At 37.1% G+C, this 24,982-nt stretch overlaps 1 protein-coding gene across 4 annotated transcripts; it reads right to left on the reverse strand.

The window, feature by feature from the left end:
* Nucleotides 1-1,118: 1,118 nt before the first annotated feature.
* LOC593781 (nucleolar transcription factor 1-A) lies at nt 1,119-24,975 on the reverse strand. Of its 4 annotated transcripts, none has more exons than XM_030974087.1 (18): nt 24,648-24,975; nt 19,541-19,624; nt 17,599-17,783; nt 16,960-17,043; nt 15,916-16,086; nt 13,802-13,866; nt 13,078-13,207; nt 11,962-12,072; nt 11,149-11,276; nt 9,812-9,953; nt 8,458-8,499; nt 7,938-8,047; nt 6,953-7,040; nt 6,427-6,537; nt 5,800-5,852; nt 5,175-5,364; nt 4,400-4,486; nt 1,119-3,941 (listed from the first exon to the last, which is right to left on the reverse strand). In XM_030974087.1, exons 1-18 carry the CDS (start codon nt 24,772-24,774, stop codon nt 3,615-3,617), a joined length of 2,235 nt encoding a protein of 744 aa, XP_030829947.1. In that variant the 5' UTR covers nt 24,775-24,975; the 3' UTR covers nt 1,119-3,614. The 4 variants fall into 4 exon arrangements, with proteins under 4 accessions (XP_030829947.1, XP_030829948.1, XP_030829949.1 ...); XM_030974088.1 differs by having other exon boundaries at nt 17,599-17,777; nt 24,648-24,974; XM_030974089.1 differs by having other exon boundaries at nt 15,931-16,086; nt 24,648-24,974.
* Nucleotides 24,976-24,982: the final 7 nt, after the last annotated feature.

Genomic DNA, 24,982 nt, shown 5'->3' on the forward strand with positions numbered 1-24,982 from the left:
AAATTCTGTAAAACTGCCCAGTATGTCAAAAGAGCTACACACTGAGATATAACAGGGTGATAATAATATGAAACACTATCAAGCATTTGGAGCAGTTACTTGGAACTGAAAAGGTGGGGTTCAACTAAATGTGTAATCATATGTAACAAATGTTGGTGCTGCCATCAAACCAATGCATATCACAGGTGCTGTTGAAATACAATGCCTCATTTATGTAACTTCCAAGGATTGCTTACCACTTTATTTAACCATTAAATATTGCATTTAGTTTAACACCATCTAAATACCTTGCTGCCTATATATTTTCAAGGGTCTAGCTAGTTTCTTCTACTACCATTGAAGAGTGAAGATGGACATTATACATGTACAGTCAAACCTGTCTAGAAAGGCCACCTGTCGCCAGTGGCCACTTTTTCTGTTTCCCTTGAGTGATGGCCTCAATAGACAGGTTTTACTGTACTTGTATTATTGTTGATAAGTTTATTATTGTTGATAACTTTTAAAAATACATGTGCATTAAAGCCCGTCTGCACTAATTGAGCCAGGAGGGATCAGACCTCCCTGCAAGGTCAGTGACAGGTGGTTATCTCATCAAATCACCTCTCAATTAACATTAAAAAAAGGGACCATATGGGGGACCAATGGTCACCGATTAGGCATTGTTTGCTATATAGAGGGCGCAAGTAGCTATAAGTAGTGCAGTGGGGCATTAACATCATATTCACAATTACATGTATATGCAATCAAACTCAAGAACTTGGAATTGCAAACGGCCAATTATCTTGGGGTGTTTTGATGTTATTTCTTCTTCTTCCGAGAACAGAGCTTAACTTGCATCATCAGCTAATAGTCACACAACAGCTACTTGTCTACATCAAATTTCACCTTCTGTTTGAGTTAAGTTTTGTTAATTTGTCACAAACTTCATCCCAAGATTGTCTAATGGTCTACACTACAAAGCCATGAACCAGTATACAGTGAGTGTAAGTGCTAACATATAAAGTGAAGTGATCCTTGTAGAAAAGCAGCACTAGAGGGCAGCAGTAGAACAGATCATTTGCTCTACTACGACACCAAGACATCGACACACACTGTGATTGTAAGTAAGAAAGCGACCATGAATGTTGCAAGATGGACAATCGTTTATCATCAAGATAGATGAAAAATCCTGAAATATCTTTCACACTGTGACATGTAGTAATTAATGCTGACAAGACTTCGCATTTCCACACAAAACCTAGCAGCACGATACTATTTAATTTGCATCTCGAAACAAAAGGACAAAACAGTCTCATCTTCCAGTGCGCTCACCTATACATACTGGATATGATGCCATTCCAATCTGAATATTTTTGTTAAATTAGAACAAGAACACTTCAGAAAGATGTGTGTTTCCCTTATTAAGAAAAAAAGATGTCTGAAATATGTTTATAAACACCTTTTGTACTGTACATCTTCACTACGTTGACAAAAAGTTGATAACTGAGCTGTTATTTTAAGTCTATACCCCCTCCGACCCCCCCCCCCCCCCCCTTAAACAAAAACTTCTGAAACTTTTAATTCTAAGTAAACAAGTGGTCATAAAAACACTACTCTTTATCATTATGTGATAAAGCCTAGTTGTATATGTTAATAGTTATCTTAAACTGATCTTAAGCATTATATATGGTGGAATGTTAGTTAATTGCAAAAATGACAGCACAAAATAAATACCATTTTGACCATTAATTGATGATTTGATCAAAAGAAGGATCATTTTATGACACTATACTATAAGAAACCTCTAAACTTTCTTGGTCAACAAACTCTACTAATTCACACTAAGAAAAAATTGATAAATCATAATGTGCTATAAATATCTGAAAAAGAGAAGGGAAAAAAAATTGTAGATATTTCATACCCAGCATGCACACATATATTCCCTGACAAAAAAAAAGAAAAGGAGAGAAATAATACAGAAAGATCAAATTGATTCGAGAGTCTGCTTGCTTTTGCTTGATATAAAAAATTGCTTTTCAAAAATTTACAAAGAGTCAATCTTCAATTCACAGAAAAAATATTAAATTTCAGTAACTAAATTCATCAGAATACCATTTACGTCTTTACAAAAAGAAAATATGTTCAAATATCAATAATATCTACATGCTAGAACCACAAACAGATTGCGGCCATGTTGCACAAATTTGCTTCAAAAATCAAGATCAAACGCAAACTCCAAAATGATAGAATGAGCCTCTCTAGTCAGATATTACACACAATTAATATTCATGCAGTAACGTTGACGTGATCAACAGGTTTGGTCCTTGTTATTAAATAATTTTCAACATTCTTGTATGTACAGTCAGTTACAAGTGCCACTTTAAAATGTCAGACATGCTTTTTTTTAATTCATTTTATTTTGAGGAAAGACTTTAGAGCTATTGTTCGAAACTGAACTGATCATTGCAGATATTGTTTGTTAAAAGCCAGAAAGACGTGAACTGCTGAACTCTGTGTTAAAGAATGAATATAACGCCCTTCTGTCTCTCTACGATGAAAGGAGTTCTGTGCAGATTTGCGCTGGGTCCAAAATCTTCTTTGTGACCTGCTGATACCTAGATATCGAATATAGGATTGGGGCCCGTCTTACAAAGAGTTGTGATTGATCCAAATCAATCGCAAGTTTGCAGTCTCCAATCTCTTATATGTACATAGTTGCAATTGATATCAACTCTTTGTAAGACGGGGCCCTGGTTTGGTTTTAATATCTGTCATTTCTCTTATTTCGACTGTTATCATCCAGCACTAGTCCAGAATTATCAAAAAGGACACACAAAGCCTATCTATTTTCGGTGGTAAATTGCATCATTTCATTCCTTTCAATGCAGATACTGGCCTTGTGGGCAAGAAATTCACTTAAGAATCGATTACATAAATATACATGTGAATAACTCTACCATGCATCTCTAATTAGTTGATGCGCTGAAAATCTAACTCGTGTCCCATGAGGCCCTTGAAAAAAAAGGTAATAAAGGAGTAGACATATAGTTGCGAGACACTTTGTCGTGTAGAGAAAGATATCAATAAAAATATAAAAAAAAGAATAAAACGTTATTAATCTAAGCATAGAAAGAGAGTCAAAAACTGTACCAAGATAAATGTGATATGAAATGCTTAATTCCGAGCTTGAATATCAAAATGAGCAAAACCCATGTCAATGGCACCAACATGAAATTGATCACACCACTTCCTATAGAACAATATCAGGTGACAAAACTATACATCATGTGACTTGACAAAGAATAATCTAGGGTGGTTGTAAAGGTACACTGTGTTCCATAAAAAAGGTATAGATTTACTAACAAGAGGAACATGTGCAATAGACTGAACTCGAAGCATTCTTTACAGATGACATGCCACCACTATGACCGTTGATGATTGATGAAAAGGTCATGTGATGAATGATGAGAAAGTCAGGTGACAAGGAAGTGCATCAGGTGATGTTGGAAAATGGCGGCGGCACCGATGATTAAAAGGTCTTGGTGAACAGTGCCAATGGAATGAACGGCTTCTCTGTGTAAAGAGTTTTTATCAAAACAGCGTCAATCTGAACCTCGATCAGATTGACGTGAGGATCAGTCCGACTCTGACGAGTCTTCCTCCACTTCTTCCTCCTCCTCCTCTTCTTCTTCCTCCTCCTCCTCTTCCTCCTCCTCTTCCTCTTCCTCCTCCGAATCTGATTCTTCCGAGCTGCTGTCGTTGGCGTTCTGTGCGTTCTCTCCATCCTCCTCTTCCTCCTCCTCTTCATCGTCATCGTCGTCATCCTCCTCTTCCTCGTCGTTGTCATCATCATCAGTCTCCTCCTCCTCCTCTGATTCGGAATCCGACTCTTCCTCCTCCTCGTCATCCGATTCCTCACTGCTGACTTCTTCCACCTTCACAACCTTCTTTGTTGGAGCAGCCTATACACAGAAAAGGAGGTAAATTAAATAAAAATGAATATTCATCATTTTTAAATTGCTCACAACAACAGCAAAATCTCTCTTTTGCTTTCTACTCTCCTTTCCCCTCTATTTTATTTATATAAATTCTATCTCAGTAGGTCTGGTAAACAATGTTTTACACCATAACCTCCTCCTACTGACACATACAAAGATTCATGAAAACACAAATTGTCAATACGAAAGAAGATGGAAATTTGCAATCATTATATCATTGCATGTTGCACATAAGCATACTATTATGCAACTTGAAAAAATGAGAAAGTCAAGACTCTTGACTATCCTGTTTCTATTAACTTTATCGACATTGTACAAATCTTCTGAAAATCAAAGTGACTACACTTATTATAAGCAAAAATGATGTAAATGCGCATGTAAAACAGATGAATATAACATGAAATCCAATCTCTCTGACTTACCCTTGGTGTTTTCTTGAGTATTTTCTGTCTCATGGCCGGCTTGGTTTCCATCTCGATAAACCTGGCTCTGTCGTCTTCACTCAGAGTCTGTCAATGTAAGAGGGAGTCAATGATTGCATTTAGTAAACCATGCATGTAGATCAAGGAAAGCGCCCTGGGCTAGTAGCAGAAACCCTATTCATTAAATATGAATTGGATTTTAAGTACTGTAAATCACAGCCAATAGGAAGTCAACAAGATCCCTGAAATTCTTCCCAAATATAAATCAGCAATTCATCTTAAAATTCAAGTTGATTTGGAGCATTTTAAACTTCATTTGTGGAGTCAATATCAAGTTCAGTTCAAGTCTTCAAGACAATGTCTTATTCAGAACTCTGTTTTTTCTTCTTTAAATCAATATGATACAATTCCCGAATACCCCTTCCCCTTTCTGTCCTCCTCTCTATAAGTATACACTACCTAATCATCATCACCATCATAAACTGGTTATAATCTTTGGGGTAAATAGTCCTTATGGCTACTACCCTATGTGGGTGGTTATCGCAAAGATGAATTATCTTCTATTTGGACTTGTGGGATGGGGAGTAGAAAAGGTAGATGGGAGCTGAGGGCATTAATTGTGCTCCTTAAAATCTTAACAACAAAATTAATGAGAAAAAAAAACTATTATGTTAAAAGGTGGCAAAACAATTTCTGATCATTATAGTTTGCATAAGATGAGTCCATTATCAACATTGAGTGGGTTGTCACGGGATAGTTAGTACATAGCGCTTACCTTCTTGTACTTCTCCAGAAGTTTCTTATATTCCTTGATGGCCTTCTCCTTCTTCGCTTCATACTTCTTCTTCTCCATCGCACTGATGGTCTTCCATCTCTTGGCAACCTCCTTGAACCTCTCCTTCTGGTCGACGTTCTTCAACTCCGGCGTCTTCAGCATAGCGCATGAGAAGTATCTGTACGCGCTCCTGTAAAAACAAAGACAAGGCAAATTAGGGTATGATCGGTAATTTGCATAGTCTCCTATGGCTAATTGGAAATGCAAATTTTAAAATACTGTACCTGAAACGTTTTATCTTAGTAACTTCTCGGGATATACCTATGAAAAGTATCTGAATGCTTTCCTGCAAAATTTAGACAAGGCCTACTTGGGTTTGATCAGTGATTTATTGAGAGTCTCCTATGGCTAATCGGCAATGCAAATTCTGAATATGAAACTCTTCTTCTTGATAACTTTTTGAAATATCTACAAAAAGTATATGTTTCTGTAAAACCTAAAAGTAAACAGGAAAATTTGCTTTTTTAATAATTGATTAGCAAAGAATATTACATAATTCTGAATGTTACACTCCAAAACTTAATCTCTTACTAAAATATGAATGAATGTGTTCAGGCCAACTTACTCAAAGGGCTTCTTTGGTGCATTCAACCATAGCTGTCGAAGTCTGTCATTTTGCTGTAAAAAAAAAAAGAAAAGAAAACATAAGAAAACATGTGAATAAAACATTTCCTAACCTTTCTTATGTGTAATCCTGTATCACTCCATTAGAAAATGCATGATTTTTCTTTTTGTTTATCATGTTTATCAAGTCCAACATGCACTTTTGATATATTTTTGAATCTGACTGCCCACATATACATTTGTGAGCAAAGAACAGAACTGTTTCATACATATCTCTATCATTAAAAAAAAAAAATTATGTTGATTGCTTACTTCCTCCCCTGAAATAAATGCTTTAGTTATCATTATTGAAAATAAAAGGCTTAGTCACATGTATGCCTAGTATGTTTGTCATTTGGTTTAAATTGCAACAGAGTTAGCTTTATTGAATTTAACAGAAAATGTGAGTAAAGCGATAGATACTGGTCATGCTATTAGATTGGTAATGTAGGATCCCGAAAAAAGCATGCAACATGGTGTCACATGATATTCTTTTACAAAAGTTGAAGATTTATGGTTTCTGTAATGAGTTAGATAAATTTGTATACATTTGTTGAGCATTGATTGCCTAGTGTAGTCCCACACATACCTCAATCTGTTTGTTGAGTGTTGTTGATTGCTTGATCCAGGTTGACTTCATACCCTTGTCTAGTGTGTCCCACTGGGCCCTCAGCTGAGCAAGAGCTTTCGTCTTGGACATCTGCAAGAGTGAAAACAAAAGCAATGACAATAAGATGTTTATATACAGCCATACCTGCTTAAGCGACTACCTGTCTATTAAGAACATATTGGTCTGTTTCCCTAGAAAGTGGTTTATTATTGAAACATATATGCTGAAGGAACCTGTCCATAATGACCATCTGCCTATAAAGACCACTTTTCGTGTCTCCCTTGAGCGGTCTTTATATACAGGTTTCACAAAAAGACATTCCAAATCAGTCCCATGTGGTAGTGGTAGAGCAGTGGTCTCATAACCTGCCCTTTGGTAAGGCATTAATCCTCATTACCAAGTCCCTTGGAGAGGAATGAAAGCCATTGGTCCCCTGGTTGCTTACTTACAAGCATACAATGCTCCTCTTAGCAGTCAGGTAAAATGAACACTCAAACAAACTTACTTCTTTGGTGTAGGCTGGTAGTTTTTCAGCGATCCACAAGTCTTTCCCCGTCGTCTTGCCGTTCAGGTTCAGCTCAAACTTCAAAGCACTGTCAGTGTCATAAGAAAACAAATTCTGAGAGTGTTTACAGAGATGCATTTGTTAGTTCATATAAAGGTAATGATCAATCATGGAGCTTTACCATACTGTTTCACAAGGAGGATTACCATTAGAGCAATTAAACATGTACGTGAATTATCTTTTCATTCATATTTTTGCTAGTGAGGAATAAAAAGAAATTGAATACAAGTGGGGGAAAATATATACATTTTCAAACCTGAAAACTTTAAATTGCTAAAGTGGTTCAAGTTTGAAAAAGACTTGTGCTACAAAAATCATGACATTCATTTTTTGCAAGCATAATAGTTTCTTACAAAAAGCTTGATACCAAATGTATGTGGTTGTACATTGTATATACATTGTTACAGGGTGTTGTTGCATATGGGCCACATATTTTTCACTAAATGATTAAAATTTCTATCTGGACTTAACCCTCTTTAAAATAAAGGTTTGCATGGAGTCCTATTCAGAGTCTGTTGAGAACATGAAGGGCATAATAATAATAATAATATTAAATTCTTATATAGTGCACGTATCGACCTTGCAAAGTCCTCAAGGCGCTCCAAAGTTACCCGGCTATGCTAGGCTGCTATTTCCGACGCTCACAGCATTTTAAGGAATTCCTTCCTACCGGTACCCATTTAACACCTGGGTGGAGAGTGGTAAATGTAGATCAATATCTTGCCAAAGGGCATTGGTGCCGCGGCGGGACTCGAACCGCGGACCCTGTGATTCACAGTCCGACGACTTACCCACTACGCCACAACACCTCTACATGAACTTCTACAGAGTGAATGCCCTTCTGGCTCTGAACAATTGATATAATACATTCAATCAATGAGTAAAAATGTTGGTATTTGTATATATATATAGAGTGAGACGCTACCTTGCAGGGACCTTGGATGCTTTCTCTGTTGCTGTCTTCTTAGAGCCAGGGATTCTACGGATGCTGTTCAGCTCTGCAATGATTTTCTCTTTTTCACCTGGTGGTAGTTTCTGAGAAGGACAAACAAGATGACAATCCTAAAATAACCTGATGAAATCACAAGATAGAGGTCACAATGTTTTAAAGCAACATATACAAAATGAAAATTAGAATGCTGCCTATTATTTTTTGTTAAAGATCCACTACATCTTTATGAAGTTGATTCGGGAATACCTAAAGCCTCGGTCACAAATGCCATTACGAACAGTTACGAACGCCGTACGGACGATTTTCAGACAATGGAAATTCGGGAAGACAATGGAAAAACAGGGAGATTCGTACTTTGTGACCGTAGCTTTACTAATGGCAAAAATGGATTATAATCAATTTGTTTCCACACATTCACGTCATGACTTCTTACTTAAATTTAAAAAGAAAATATGCACAGAACCAACATTAAACAAGAAAAAAACATTCTTACCTCTATGTATTTCTCAAGTTCTCGTTCATAATGCTCCTTCATCTGTGAATGAAGGAAAAAAAATAGGATTTATTATTTATTTATTTCAATGAATTCATGCTCACTTGCAGAGATGCCAACTTTCTTCAACAAAAAAAAGTATTCTTAAGAGCAAAAAACAGTATTTTAGAAAAAATCTCTCAACTTAACATATCGCCCAACCGGCAGTACCACGTATACCTACCCGGATCGAGCGCAACGTGCATACATTACACGTGGGTGGTTCGCAATGTGCGCAGTTTGGGGCCCGTATCACCATCCTGCTTGCATCGTTTGAAGATGTAGGTGCATAATACACTTACGACACAAAGCCCATGATCAGAAATTAAGAAAAACGTCACTAAAAAAAAAAAAAAAAAAAAAAACGTACTGCCGTATTCATAGCGAAAAAAACGGTACAACTACGGCAAAACGGAACAGTTGGCATCTCTGCACTTGTTACTTCTATATCGTATTTTAGACATGAAAGAATGCAATGTACCATACATTAAAACCCAGAGAACTCAATAACTACTTGATTCTAGAAAATCTATATCATGATTGGATAGCTCTTCAAGCTAATCTACAAGGTCCAAGTGTCTGGATTTCACCCAACTGTTTTAAAAGAAGCGCACTAGTACATGTAGGTTCCTAAAATCAAGGCACTACACTAACAGGTGCCTGGGACACTTACAGTAGTGGCCAAAAATCTAAGCCTAGACCCCCATATTTTCAAGATTCTAACATGATAGGGCTTATACAAACAGACTTTACAATTATGCATCCAGACCACTTAAAAAAAGGTTAGTGTGTAGCCCTGTCAACAGGCATGGGATATGCCTCTCCTACAAACTGTGCCATCACTTTACATCCTATCTGAGGGGACGAGATACAGATTATTATTATCTATATAAGGCTTCCAAGTGGTACAATAAATCAGTGTATTTAATATCTTTAGCGCAGTACCCAGACGACTGATCAATATTATTTTCGTATTGCTCAGTCATCCGGGAACTTCCAACTATCGTTATCAATATCACATGAAAACAAAGCCATATTTACAGAGGTAAGTCAAATTTGGTCATTTTGCTAGTCAGCCTGATGTGATACAAGAATATATTCCTCGAGCTATGACAATATTGGACCTTGTATCACACTCAAAGCCATCTAGATACCTTAGTCACACTGCAAAATTTTTGTCCAAGGTAGTGTACATTTTGTTAGGTCTTTTGTTGGTGTGACGGGGGGGGGGGGGGGGGGGGGGGGGGGGGGGGGGGGGGGGGGGGGGGGGGGGGGGGGGGGGGGGGAGGGGAGGGGGTATTGACAGCTCACTTACCCTAGCAGCCTTCATCTTGTACTCTGCCTTGCCCTTGTCACTCAGCTGACTCCATCTCGTACTACACTGCAACATTTTCTCCTTGGGTGAGACGTCTTCCATTTGCTTGAGCATCTCAGAGCAGAATAAACTGTATGCAGTCCTGTGTAAAATGCAAGATAAGAGACTCTTCATTAACTTCAAGAAGGTTTGCTTTTGCTCTTACATATATAGATGTTCTTAAAAAATTGTTATTCATAGTACAAGTGTTTGAAAAATAGGACACTATCGTTTTTGCGGTGTTGTGTTCTTATAGGAATGTCAGTGGACTATGGTTATCAATTGGTCACTGTGTACACCCCAAAGCATCATCAACATCAGTGGGAAATACTTAACTTCATTTCTGCCCACCTTTCCAAGGAGAGAATCTGTTATTCACTTTTTTCATCATCATCATTATCACCATCATATGATTTGTAGTTGTTTACCACCACACTTTCAATACAATATGTTACATCCTCAAACTCTTTTTGTAATCTATAACATTTACTTTGATTATACATGTATATACTTAATTAGTATTTAGGAACTCAACTTCTCCTTTTCTACTTCTATTTCAAGCCTAATTTGTGATTAATACATTTTTCCTGTTCTAACGTAATAATCCGACCATTTTTTAAAGAGGAAATATTTTGTTTATTTTTTACTCCGTCTGTAATTAGTTAAGTTCATGCACTTTTTGTTGTAAAATCATTTGTAATTCAGCTCTCGAGCTGCGATGATGATTATTGAATAAATACTATGTTATTACTATCATTATTATTATTATCATCATGATCATCATCACCACTACTATTATCATAATCATCACCATCATCATTACAAACACCACCCCATCTTCACCTTCCTAATCACCACTACAACCATCATCAACAACAAGGGTACATGATAAACACTACCATTTTTGCCAAGTCCTTTGTGTTGTTCATAGTAATGAATCAGGGGGGTGTTTCACAAAGATCCTAATTCGAACTTAACTCTTAGTTGGACTTCAGAATCATGGAGAGCCATTTGTAGCCTTAAAATAAAATATATTCAAAGATGAAAAATCAAGTATTTGAGACTTTTTTATAAACTTCACACCAAGAACATGAAATCTCCTTGATAATAGAAAATATGATTGATACGAATCAACATTTCATGCCTTTTAAAATAACTTTTACGAAATGTTTTCATAGATGCTAACGGCTTTCCATAACTATTAAGTTTAGCTGAGAGATAAGTTAAACTTAGGATCTATGTGAAACACCCCTCTGGACTTCTACACAGATGTAAACATTCGAAAATTGATTTCTTACATGGGCGGTTTTGATGGTCTCCCCTCCTGATGCTCTTTGATAAAATGCTCTTTCTTGGTGAGGAGAGGTTTCTGATTGGTAGGGACCTTGAAGGCTGGATGGTTCTCTATGAATGTCACCATTTTTTTCTGTTGAGTAAAATATCATGAATTTACTTAGACCTTGAAGACAAGATGTTTTACTGTATAAAATAAGATTTTCAAGTGCAGATAACATGAACAAAACTCCTATTCTTTCCCTTCCCCCCCCCCCCCCAAAAAAAATCCTATTTTCAAAATAAAAAACCCATTTTTGATCGATAAGTACTTCCTTTTTGTTAGACTGTGTTCATCAACATTTTGAAGAATTATACACCAGAACATTGTACAAAATTTTGTTGAATATGCAAGAGTTCGTCATGAATGATCGTTCAATGAATGAGTAGCTTGTAAATGTATTTTTATGGACCATTGGTTGAATGCATGATTTTTTCATGACTGGTGTGTTTGATTAACCAATGAACATCCCCAATTTGGTGATGTGAGATGCTTGTAGGATACTTTACAGGAGAAAATTGATAATTTGCCATTGAAAATGGCTCACACACACAAAATAGACAAGCACATTGAAATTTTCAATTTTGTAATATTTTTTTTGTGGAAAATCATATTTTATTGAAGAAAAATTGTTTTGTCGTATTTACTTCTAAAAATTAAAAAAAATATGATAAAGTCGTGCTGGTTGGCAGCTCAGTAAACGGGTCTTGCAGCTGGGCTTATGTGAAAATTATATTCTTTTAATACAATACGGAAGAAACTTCTTTTCTGTACTCACATCATAGTTTGGTTTCTCTGCAATGGAGGCAAGGATCCATTTCATCCTCTTGCGTTCTGATAATGGATTCCATTCCTGCCTCATCTTAGACTCGGCTTCTCCTTTGGTTATCTGTTTAGAATGAATGGGTACAGACAGAGTGATGTTAGATAGACTATTCAGGACCACAAAAAGTCAGCAATTTGATGTAGCCTGTGGCATTTTCAAACAGCATTTACATAATGACTGGTCAAGTGTGACAAAAAAAATATATATTTCTAGAGTTTCCAAATTTGAACTTCATCTCCTGAAAGAGCATCAAATATAATGTCCAAATGTCGAAAACCAATTTAACATGTTAAGTATTGGATGAGATATGACCATCCGAATAAAAAGATTTCCATAGAAAATCACTGTTATTTTGCTTTGGTTCGTAATGTTATGATTCTAAAAATAGATTTTTTTTAATGTCACATCTTCAGTACTCTATAACATATATAGAATAAACACACACCAGAATGATTAGCGTAGTTCTTGAAGATTGCTTGAGAGCATTATGGTAGCTTAGCTAAAGCCGGAGTAAGAATATGATTGCAGAGCCCTCCGGAAGAACAATATAACACCACTAAGGCTAACCTACATGTATATATGACCGTATTATTGTAAATGTTATACTAATTCAAGAAGGGGTATTTTCAACCATAAGGATCTAGGTGTGGTTTACACAAAATATTATATCAGTCTATAAACTTAACTAATTTTTGTGAAGAACTTGATTTGTTTAGTTATACTACCAGACTACAACATTATACGATCATACTTTATCATCATTGCTATAATATATAAAACATGTGATCTCTGTGCAGACTCAACTAAGGCATTTTAATGATTCTGTTCTTACAATTTATGTACGATATCCTAATCATTAGAGCGCCGTTTCCCGAAACCGCCATCAGTCTAACTTCTTGGACATCCCATTGGAACGCGTGTTATAGAATTAACAAACTATCTATGGGATGTCCTTGAGCTTAGACTTATGACGGTTTCCAGAAAACTAGCCCCCTATGTTGTTCTTGTGGTTGTAAAACAAGTATAGGTTTGAATTGATTGATTAGAGGAAATAAATTCCACTCATACCTGTGGATTTTCAGTGAGCAGCTGTGCGTGTCTCTTCTCAGAGTAGAGCTTGTATGGGGTAGGGAGTGGAGGGGGCTTGGATGCCCCTCTGCATGCCTTCAACTGGGCTTTGTAGTCAGGATGGTCATCACTGAAAATATTAAAGCCAGAATACATCAGACAATCTTGTACTTTGGACAATCACAGCCATTGTACGGTATCCCCAGGCTGACAAAAACTCCTGCTATTTCCGTATGATATAGTCCATGATAATTACAAAATGTTCAATATTTATCTGTCAATATGTTATCAGGTATAAAATAGTTTATTCTAATTCATCATACATAGACTGTCCACTCTAAAGCCTTAATTTAATGTGTCTTCCTAGCTGAAATAATTGTTTATTAACTTGACCTTGTGTCATTGATAAGCAATAAAAACAAAAAAGACATATTTTCACCACAGCTAAAAGGTAGTGAAATAAATGTGTAAATAAAAACCAAATCTTTGACTGCAATATACAATGAGATGTCTACAAAATTCTGCCTAAACGATAACTTCATGCTGCTGATACTGTACTTCAAATTTAACCAAAGGCAAAACTTTTTCTCCATTGACATTGATCTTCCTGATAAGATTATGACTTGCAACCTAAAATGTCATCCCTTTTGCCACAAGGGTTAATTTGAAATATATTGTACCACTTTTTTTTACCATGAGAGATTCATAATTGTGCAATACTCACTAAAACTTCTCCATGGCTTGCTCATATGCCCTTGTCTCGATCTCATACCGCTGGAAATATTTATTCTGCAGAAACAAGGGACAGTTAAAGCAAAAAATTATACAACCACCAGTCATATACACAAGGTCTGCCATGGAATATTGTTATTCTTATTCACACCTGTATCCTCTGAATTTCCAATCTCAATATATCATCACACAATGATTTGCTAGGGTAGGAAAATATGTATTTTAAAAACAAATCCTCTTTTTTGATAACTTACTACAGGGATGAGACAGAGAAATTCCCCAACAGGAGGAAGATTAAATGGGGTAAAAGGGGGCCGTGCCTCCATTCCGCAGAAAACTTAAAGGTACTATGTCCCATTTGCAGGCCAAAAAAATGAAAAAGTTAAATTCCAACTGCATTTGAAAGATAATACTAATTTAGAACTTCCCTAAAAAAGGTGGGGCTTGAAAATGTCTTCAAGTGGGAAAATAACGACTATTAGTTGTCAAATCGACTTTAGGGCTATAGAGCCCAAAAGTAATAGTCTTGATTTTCAGACAATTGTACCGAATGGTTGTACGTTTTATGCTGCGCAAAGATTCAATCAGTTTGATCTTGGCCATAACAAGAAGTGGGTTATTGATGTAGGCAAATGCTCATGTACCCTTTACAACTCTTTTCATGTATGTTATTACCAAAGAAGAAAAAAAGCCAGTCAGTCACTCAATAGTGTCTGACAGTGAAGTCTAGCAAGTAAACAGGTTTCCTTGCATAATTTGAATATGAGGACACTGCTAACATTTAAATTTCACAGATAGGACATACATGACATATTCATAATTCCTGCAAAGTTCTACAGCATTTGAGGTTGGCTGCAAAAGGGACATAGTACCTTTAAGAATATATTTACGTACAAAGACACATTTTCCTTGCATTTAAATTAAAAATTTGAGAAATATTTGTTACCCCATTATAACATTGATCAGATGAGAGAATTAAAAAAAAAAAATTTACTTCCCCCCCCCTCCCTCCGTCTTAAAATCTTGAAATCGGCCGCTATCATTTGTAATAATCTATATACTTTATCAGTGACACAAAATGAGCACGGTACAAAAGCACAGAGGGAACTATCAAGACTCCATGCAACAAAACCTGGCATAACCATCTCTCTAAAGTAGCTATTAAGCCTGTGCATTAGCGTGTATTTTGGTAGTCGTGTACAAGTCCGGACATATGGTGGGTTGCATACACGTGTACACAGTCATGCTTTTCATGACTCAAACTTCATAGCGCTCTCAAACCTCGCTCTATTCGATCCCCCTCACGACCTTGAGATACATCACATGTATCACTTGCTTACTCACAATCCAATGCCACTCTCATTTTACATGGGATGAGGAGAAAAATCACAACAAATCTAACACTGCCCTAATCGTAAAACAGCTCTTTATCTTTTCTCATGTACACACTCTCTTCTCTCTCTCCCCCACCCCCCCCCCCCTCACCGGCACCTGGGCTATGTTCTAGTATCTCTGCTAGATGGAGCGCTCTCACCCAATCTGAAGCACGTAAACAAATTCAATATTCATGACATGTGTACATCATTCTGCTACCAGATAGGCTGTTCATTCCAGCTGTTTATGCATCCACAATTTCATTCGCTCAGCCTCAAATCTCCGTTGAGCATGTGCTCATCTGGGAAAGCACACGTGTTGTGTGCGGAATGTATCGTTAGGCCCTGGCCGCGCGCACCGGCTCTCGCTAGCGCTTGCGATCTACACAATTTCTCTTACTTGTCTTGCGTTTGCCGTCGCAACTTTTGTGTACCCTGTATGTCTAGTGTTGACCTCGGGCAGAAGTAGGGGAAGTAGCACATCGCTAGCAAGGTTTGTAAGTTGTTGAAATGATTTCAAGAAAGTGTGGCGTGTCTCACTTCCAAGTATGTTTGTAAACTTTGTAGGTAAAGACTAAAATTCATATCCCCTTCACTCATACACAAGTCACTGCGTGGACACGGATACGAGAAATGGTGTACGTGTAGTTGTCGAACGGAGGAGTACACGGAACATCCGTCGCAGGCTTAGTAGCTATGATTGAGACACTTCTGCCAATCACTGGAAACTTACCCTTTTACCACTTACCCTCTTCTTCTCTTGTAACTCTTTGAATTTGATGGAGAGCATCTGCGTGATCTGGACCTGAGACATGGTGGAATGCTTCTCCTTCATCTTCTTGTTCTTCTCCTTGTAGAACATGAAGAACGGTGTCAACGGCTTCTTGGGCATGTCTGGATGCACCTGCAAGAGTTACATAAGTAAACAGATTTAAATGTTGTACCACTTAATTTATATTAATTATTTATAAAGTTTGGGGACGAGCCTTTGATAAGCCTTTGGCCTTTGTTTGTCCCCCCACGTTTTGATACTTCTGTTCTGTTGTTATTTGTTTGAATTGACTTTGTATTGTAAATGTTTGTTATTGTGATTTTTAACAAAATGTGAAAATAAAATGAATTGAATTGAATTGAAAATTGAAATAGGAATCACTGTTATTTTGCGCTAGTTCTTACTGACTGTTATGAACAAGAGCGAAATAACAGTGATTTCCTATTGAAACAAAATCATTCAGATGGGCATATCTCAGCCAATACTTAACATATTCAATTGGTTTTTAATATTTGGACATTATTTGTTGCTCTTTCAGAAAATGAAGTTCAAATTTGGAAACTCTAAAAATAGTTTTTTGATGAGGTCACACTTGACCACTCTATAGGGGAACTACAGCTTCAATCAGGGATGAAGCTAAGGCACTCTATTCATCATGATAGCCTTAAGGGGGGTGTTTCACAAAGATCATAAGTTGAAATTATCTTTAAGTTGGACTTATCAATTATGAAAAACCGTTAGCATCTATGAAAATATTTTGTAAAAGGTATTTTAAAAGGCATAAAATGTTTATTCAAATCCTTCATGTTTTCTATTATCAAGGAGATGTCATGTTCTTGATGTGGAATTTATAAAAAAAATCTAAAATACTTGAATTTTCGCTTTGAATATACTTTATTTTAAGGCAACAAGTGACTCTCCATAGTTCAACTTAGGATCTTTGCGAAACACCCCCCTGATCTACAGAAGACACAATCTGACATCATTCAGTGGGGAAGATCTTACCAGTTTCTTAATGATGTAGTTTGGAGTTTGGACCAAGGCTGCCGCCTCAAGGGCAACATCTGCCAGGGTTTTGTACTTCCGGATCTAGGAGATGAGAGAGAGAGAAATAAGGATAAATGGTACTTCAATTCAAAGCACTTCAATTACATATTTTCTTGGCAAGTCTAAGCTATTTGATCATCTGTTATCCCATACATAGATGTTACCACGAATATAGAAAAAATAAAACAAAAATGAACATTGGGGGTGTCATTCCCCTTATTTATTTGGTCCAAGTCCTCAAAGAACTGTCAACTGTCAAAAGATGTATAGGGCAAAATACATGTACATGTGTACCTTTGACTTACACTTCTTACTTACATCACTTTTTACGATGAGCACTTATTCCAGTATTTAAAGGGCAAAGCAGACCTAAAGAAAATTAGGATTTAAGCCCATCTGCACTAGTTTGGCCTGGGGGATTAGACCTCCCTGCAAGGTCACTGACAGGTGGTTATCTCATCAAGTCAGCTCTCAATTAACATAAGAAAAAGGGGATCATTGGAGACCAACAGGCAACGATTAGGCATTGTTTGCTATATAGAGGGCACAAGTAGCTATAAGTACTGCAGAGGGACTTTAAGAATGATAAATCGTTACCTCTGCCTGTATGCTGTTCCATTCGTTCTTGCATTCCTCAGCAGTGTAGATACCAAACTGGACCTGGTTCCAGTCTACCTTGGAGACCCTGGACTTGTAGGACTGGTTGTCCTTCTTAGGGGCCTGTCTCTTGATGCTCGCGATCAGAGTCAGTCGCTCTTGAAGCATGAATTTAACACCTACATCTCGGGTAGACATAAGAATAGAAAATGGGTAAAATGAAGGGAGAAAGTCCCAAGAATGCCTCATTTCTCTATATTAAAAGCGGCTCAGCTACAGCTGGGATATGATACTTAGTATTAAGCGTAGTAAAGTAAACAGATATTACTGCTGTACTACTACTACAACTGCAACTGCTACTAGTTCTACTACTACTACAGCGCCTACTACTATTACTACCACCGCTACCACTAGTAATATTAACACTACCATTAATTCTGCTACTACTACTACTACTACTACCCTCACGGTCCCTACTACTAACTTCTATTTCTACTATTAACTGTTAATAAAACACTACTACTTTACCACTACCACTAATTCTACTACTTCTAATACTACTTCCCTCCTCCCCCTATCCTCCTCTCCTACTACTACTTCTGCTATGACTACTACTACTACTACTACTACCACCATCACCACTTCTGTTATTATTATTATTTCTTATTTTATTATGGTGATGAAACTGATGATGACAATGATGCTAATTCAAAATGCTTAATAAATGCAAAAGGCATTCAAAAGGAAACTTTTCACAAAATACTCAAAAGTACAAGTTAGCCGACAACACATTGAAATGCTCATCAATTTTTACACATGAATTTCAATGGGATGTCGGTAAACTTGTGCTTATGATGGTTTCATAAATAAGTACATTGGAATATTATTAATTGATCAATGTCAAATTAAATAAAGGTACTGTTTAACTTTTTTTAAATGAAATCGACAGTGGTTAAAATATGTCAAGGTCTGGTTTTAATTGCTTGAAAAGGAATACAAGAAATATCTACGCAAAATTTGCAAATTTATGTTCCTTTCTGTTAAGTGGACTTTTATGAACCTAGTTAAAAACACCTGGAAGATGAAAAGCAGTCAGGAGTGAAAGCTCAAGAACATTAAAAAAAAAAAAAAAAAAAAAAAAAAATCCAAACAAATACAAACAATACTAACATGGCATAAAATATGGCCCTTCATACACACACACACACACAAACAAAAATCACCCAACTACAACTATCTAATAAAAATGAAGACAACATTGTATCTCAAGAATATAATGTGATAAGGAAAAGTTTCTCTAACCCTCTACAGTATACTGTATCTCTTGAGCACAGAGTTATAACATGTTGAAGAGTACCTTTAAAGATTTTCGTAGGTACTACTCAAATTATTTGTACACCTGTTTGCAAAGCTGGAATGGCAGCACCCAAGGGAGGATGGCATGGGGAGGATCAAAACTTTGTTGCTTTCTGAAACTATGCGTTGACATATTTATTACCTGTATCAGAAAGACTGGCCTCTTTGTATTTATTATTTGAAATTTCCCAATACCCTAAACTGTATTGGCAAAATGTCTGTCTTAGTGCCTACAATTGCTTTTAAAACCAGTTGTAACATCTCTTTGGAATGGAGAAGCAACCAGGGGCAATTAGGTGTACCACTTGTCCAATTAGGCCTGTCTTCATCAGCTCGAGATTGCGCAAATTATCCAGTTAGTTTGCATCTTCAATTCTTCATCAGCCCGAAGTTGCAATTAGCGGGATATTTGGTCGGGATAATCATCCCAAGATATCTTGGGATAGTTTGCAAAATATCCCGCTTTTTGTCCGGTGCGTCTTTACCAGCCCAAAGACTCGCACTATGCCCGAACGCTGAGCAAAATATCTCGAGCTAATTTCTTAAGGTCGAGTTTCTAGTGTCTCTGTGATAACTACTCTCTTACCATTTTCTGTCTTGACTTTCTTGACTACCGTTTCTCCTTCCTCCACCTCCTCCTCGTCATCCAACTTGCGTTTCTGATTTGCACCTGGAGATATAAAACAAGGACAATGTATGTGGATTGAAATCAATCATACATGATTCTTTCTTTGATTGATTGCAAAACATGTCATTAGTGTTTAAGCCTAAATAGGAATATTCCTTGTCATGTCAAGTGGCACTAGTTGTCTTGCTCCTTGCTCGCCCACCCCCCCCCCCCCCCCCCCCCCCACCCCCCACCCCCACATATTTTAGGATGAATATCACCCATAGGCAATTCATGCTAAGTTTGATAATAATAAGCCAAATGGGACAGGCATTACCTCAAAACCGGTTTGCAAGCAAAATTCAGATTATTAGACTTTAGCACCAAGTTGAAACTTAATAATTTTATCAGCATACCCAGACCCAAAATACGAAAAAAGCATGACCACTATTTTATAAGGTGCCAAAGTGGTGTCAAAATCCTTATATGAACATCACTTTAAGAAAGCTATTATTAGTAACAATGTTTAAACAAGGACAAACCTAATATCTTCATGTCTATGTAATTATGGCCATTGACCTCCGACTCCAATATGACCTTTGACATACATGAAAATGTCCATCCCCCAATGGTTATTAAAAATGTATAATTAATCAAAGTTAAAAACCAAAACAAAATGTAGACTTTCATCTTGATTTTTCCTTTCATAACCATGCTATCCCATACAAAAGAGTACATTAAAGATGACTCTTTATTTTTTACTTTGTATATGTACCCCCCCCCCCCCTCTTTTTGGGCTGACTTTTGCCTGCACCCTGGTTGGTTGCCCTGGCCCTGAAAGGGCAACTACTACTCTTTTCACACTGGTTTTGCTTAGCCCCGTACTATCCTTAACCCCGGACTATTTTTTTGGCTTTTCACACTCGCTGTTTTTAGTCCCGTACTAGCGCCTATTCCGGAATAAGAAAATTCCCGCTGTTCTCACTGCATTTCGTTAACCCCGGATATCATGTACATGTATGTTATGATTGGACATACCTCGCATCTGGCCAGCTGCGATACGCTCCATTGCGTAGTACCAGACTATTTTCGTTTCTGTTCTCATTCATTTGCTTAGCACCGCAATTGCGGGGTTAGCAGGAGTTAGCACCACAATTGCGGAGTTAGCCCTGCTATTTTGCAGGGTTAGTTAACCCCGTACTATAGGTGGGGTTAGCCAACTTTAGCCCACTTTGGTAAAAAACCAGTCTGAACAGAAAGTGGAATAGGCTTAACCCCGTACTATAGGTGGGGTTAAGACCCCCCCTTAACCCCACCTATAGTACGGGGTTAAGGAAAATATTGCCAGTGTGAAAAGCATATACATGTACATGTATGGGATACACAAATTGACATACAAAAACACTTTTAGGATTTTAATCAATTTTTACAAAAACATACAAGACTGAAATAATTAGTCATCATAATGAACATTTTGGAGCCATATCTGACTGACTGATTTAGATTCGACAAATCATGTAAAAACTACAAATTCAGTACAAATGCCTTTTTTATGTAAAACTTGGTATCATAACTTTTACTTTGTCAAACCAAATCATATATTTGATATAAATTACAAACTTACAGAAGCAACATAAACTAGATGGAATTTTGACTGCGCGCAGTCGAAAATGATGCCTCCGCCATAGAGCAATTTAAACAAGTTTGGAGTTTAAATCTCCAGTGGTTCTTGAGATATCATGATAACAATCTCAATGTATGGAATTTCATAAGTTGACCTCTGTGACCCTTGACCTTTGACCTACGTGCTCCAAAATCTAAACAGATTGTCTTCCTATGGTGATACACACTATCATTAAGTTTGAAGTTTAAATCTCCAGTGGTTCTTGAGATATTATGATATGGTGATACATACTATCATTAAGTTTGAAGTGAAAATTCTCCAGTGGTTCTTGAGATATCGCGATAACGATCTCAATGTATGGAATTTCATAAGTTGACCTCTGTGACCCTTGACCTTTGACCTACGTGCTCCAAAATCTAATCAGATTGTCTTCCTATGGTGATACACACTATCATTAAGTTTGAAGTTTAAATCTCCAGTGGTTCTTGAGATATTATGATAACAATCTCAATGTATGGAATTTCATAAGTTGACCTCTGTGACCCTTGACCTTTGACCTACGTGCTCCAAAATCTAATCAGATCGTCTTCCTATGGTGATACATACTATCCTTAAGTTTGAAGTTTTTACATCTCTAGTGGTTCTTGAGATATCATGATAACAATCTCAATGTATGGAATTTCATAAGTTGACCTTTGACCTACGTGCTCCAAAATGTAATCAGATTGTTTTCCTATAGTGATACACACTATCACTAAGTTTGAAGTTAAAATCTCCAGTGGTTCTTGAGATATCATGATAACAATCTCAATGTATGGAATTTCATAAGTTGACCTCTGTGACCCTTGACCTTTGACATACGTGCTCCAAAATCTAATCAGATCGTCTTCCTATGGTGATACATACTATCCTTAAGTTTTAAGTTTAAATCTCAAATGGTTCTTGAGATATCGCGCTAACAAACTCAATACAAGGAATTTCATAAGTTGACCTCTGTGGCCTGTGACCTTTGACCTACGTACTCCAAAATCTAATCAGATCGTCTTCCTATGGTGATAAATACTATTCCCGAGTCTTAAGTTTAAATCTTAAATGGTTCTTGAGATATTGTGATAACGGTCAAACGGGACGGACGTACGGACGTACGGACGGACAACCCGAAAACATGATGCCTCCGGCACCACCTTCGGTGGCAGAGGCATAAAAATAAAGTTTAAAAAGGGGTGCAGCATAATCAAGGACAGAAGAATATATCCAAGCAAGTATTAGAAGGGAAAACAAACAAGATAGCAAATATAATACAGAAATGTAAAATTGATAAAAAAAATACTTTGCAATTGAACAGAACATTCTATCTTCTTTAACAGTTGCTATTGCAAAAAAAAACAAAAAAAACAGTGTCAATAGTAAACAAGGAAATAATAATGCATCCAATCATAAAGATGAGGAACACAATTTCAACACTATGAAATGGGCATACATCCAAGAGTTTGCAGATATCTACCTCTACAGGAAATAGACAAAAGGTTGACAATAGTCTCAAGAGAATACTGGTAACAATATAATTAACAGAAATCTGATGAGACTGGCCAATCAATATTAAAAATTCATCGCAAAATTTGTTAGGCCATTAAAAAAGCCTTTCAAATACAATATGTTACACAATTTTTTTTAATTTCCTCTCCCGACTCTATCAACTGGGACTTTTTTTTTGTGGGGGGGGGGGGGTGGGCCTCTCCTTTGTTAAATTTTTTTAAATAAATAAATGTTCATGAAAAACATATTGCTAAAATGATCAATTTCTGATTTAAAAAAAAAAAAAAATGCTGGCGGCCATCTTGAAAAATAGCCAGACTGTCAGGGAAAAAGTACCAAGCAACCATTTAGAAGAAGAAGAAAAAACAGCCTCCTCCTTCCTATTTTTTTCAAAAAGGCAGGATGCTAATGTTTTCTTTTCAATGGCCTTAATTTAAGTAAAGCTTTAAGAGCTGTTAACTTAATTAAATAAAGAAAACAAACAAATGAAAAATGCAAGAAAAAGCCCCAGCAAGAAGAGAATAAAAAAAAGTCCCAGTTGATAGAGTTGGGAGAGGAAATTAAAAAAAATTGTGTAACATATTGTATTTGAAAGGCTTAATGATTTACATTGTAAACCGAAGTGTTTAGTATGAAACTGTTTTGTTTAAAAAATATTTAAGCTTTCAGAAATGAATTCATGAACAAGTATGACATGACAAGAGATTAATCAAAGTTACCAAACTGTAATTGTAAACAGAACATGGCAAGAAGAATTTAAAAATGTCTGCTATGGAAATAAAGACAACACAAAACAAAACAACCAGAGACTGATCGAGTAGGGATGTAGATGCACATATATTGATTGATTTCTAGCTGTTGGGATCAATTGAAGTGAGTCTGGAGTTGAAAATAAATTAATTCTCAAATCTTGGCCAACCCCCCTTGATCGAGATCGAGTAAAAAATCTTAGCTGTGCCCCAGTAAACAGCGTGGGTTCATGACCGCCAGAACGGTGCCATCATCCCACCGCCTGGTGGACCCGGAGACTGGGCAGTAGTGACCACAAAAATACACACTGGTCAATTTCCAACAATGTAACAAAATCTCACAAAACAACGCTAGAAAATGCGTTGCAAATATTGCTGCAATGTTAAACTACGCATATTTTTGGGCGGTCAAATTTGGATGTCGCATTCCGCAAAAGGAGAACATTCGCGAACACAGCTAGCACGTATGAAAAACAGCACAAGGATATTCTATTCACGTCACAGCCATCGCGCTATAGGAGTAAGCCCCGCCCGCCCGGGGGCTGCCACAGCCTGGCATTCAAATAGAAACGGCTGCGACATGGCTGATAAACAGCTCGTTCGATTGCGGCGACCATGCCGCAGCACTCCGAGCTTTCAAGCTCAGCCCGCACACAGAGAAGCCCGGGAATTTGATCAAGTCACGGGTTTCACGACCCGCCAGCGTGGGGCGACGCCCGCGCCGCTACACACGCCGCGTGCGTTAATCGAACTTGCTTGCTCATTAACAAATTCATGGAAGAACATCAATATTCCCACGCCCCTATCTCGACATTTTTCAGGCATTTACAAAAACTAACAATTATCAATGGTAGCTACACAATAATAGATATATTCAACGTCGCAATATATTGCAATTTCAAACAAAAGGACGAGAAAAATGAACATTTCCATACCGGAACTTCAACGCACAAAAGCTGATGAGCGGGTTCCTATGCTAACATTACCCGGGACTTACCCGGCCATCTTGATTGCTGAATCGGCTCATAAATCCACCCAGAACAGAAAAATGCTCAATAGATTTAGAAAATTAATATAACACGAATAAACTCACAAGTATACACCATACTTTGGCAATAATGCATTCAAGATATTTCAATACATTGAGCAAAAATACGAAATTTCACTGCCCACTTACTTTCTGCGTCCATGATGGCTGTCTCTGTAACTTCTTGATTCGCCCCAACGCTCTCGGGTCCCGACCCGCTTCCTCCGCGCCCGCTTTCCAGCGCGGAGCCTACTGGCTGCATAGGCGCCAGTATCATCACGCACAGAGTGAAAAAAGTAGTACCCTACAAATTATGAATTATCAAAAATATACGAGTTATCTTAAACTTCGAAAGATTTTTTCCTGAAAATTTTTGCATTACTAATTTCTACTCTTGAGATCTAAACCTAGTTGAGTTCAATCGGTAATTTTCCCTCCTCTCGGATCTTAACTCACGTGGACTTTACATTAATTAGGCCGGTGTC

Source organism: Strongylocentrotus purpuratus, unplaced genomic scaffold, assembly GCF_000002235.5.
Source record: "Strongylocentrotus purpuratus isolate Spur 01 unplaced genomic scaffold, Spur_5.0 spur5_scaffold_7, whole genome shotgun sequence".
NCBI lineage: Eukaryota > Metazoa > Echinodermata > Echinoidea > Camarodonta > Strongylocentrotidae > Strongylocentrotus > Strongylocentrotus purpuratus.

What these genes read in the sequence shown, in the direction of transcription:
- LOC593781 (XM_030974087.1), bottom strand. Translation starts at nt 24,774, where the DNA reads ATGATACTGGCGCCTATGCAGCCAGTAGGCTCCGCGCTGGAAAGCGGG. An exon ending in TACCAGCCTACACCAAAGAA is followed by an intron (nt 6,538 to 6,952) that starts GTAAGTTTGTTT and finishes TCACTCTTGCAG; the next exon opens with ATGTCCAAGACGAAAGCTCT. An exon ending in CACTCAACAAACAGATTGAG is followed by an intron (nt 5,853 to 6,426) that starts GTATGTGTGGGA and finishes TTTTTTTTACAG; the next exon opens with CAAAATGACAGACTTCGACA.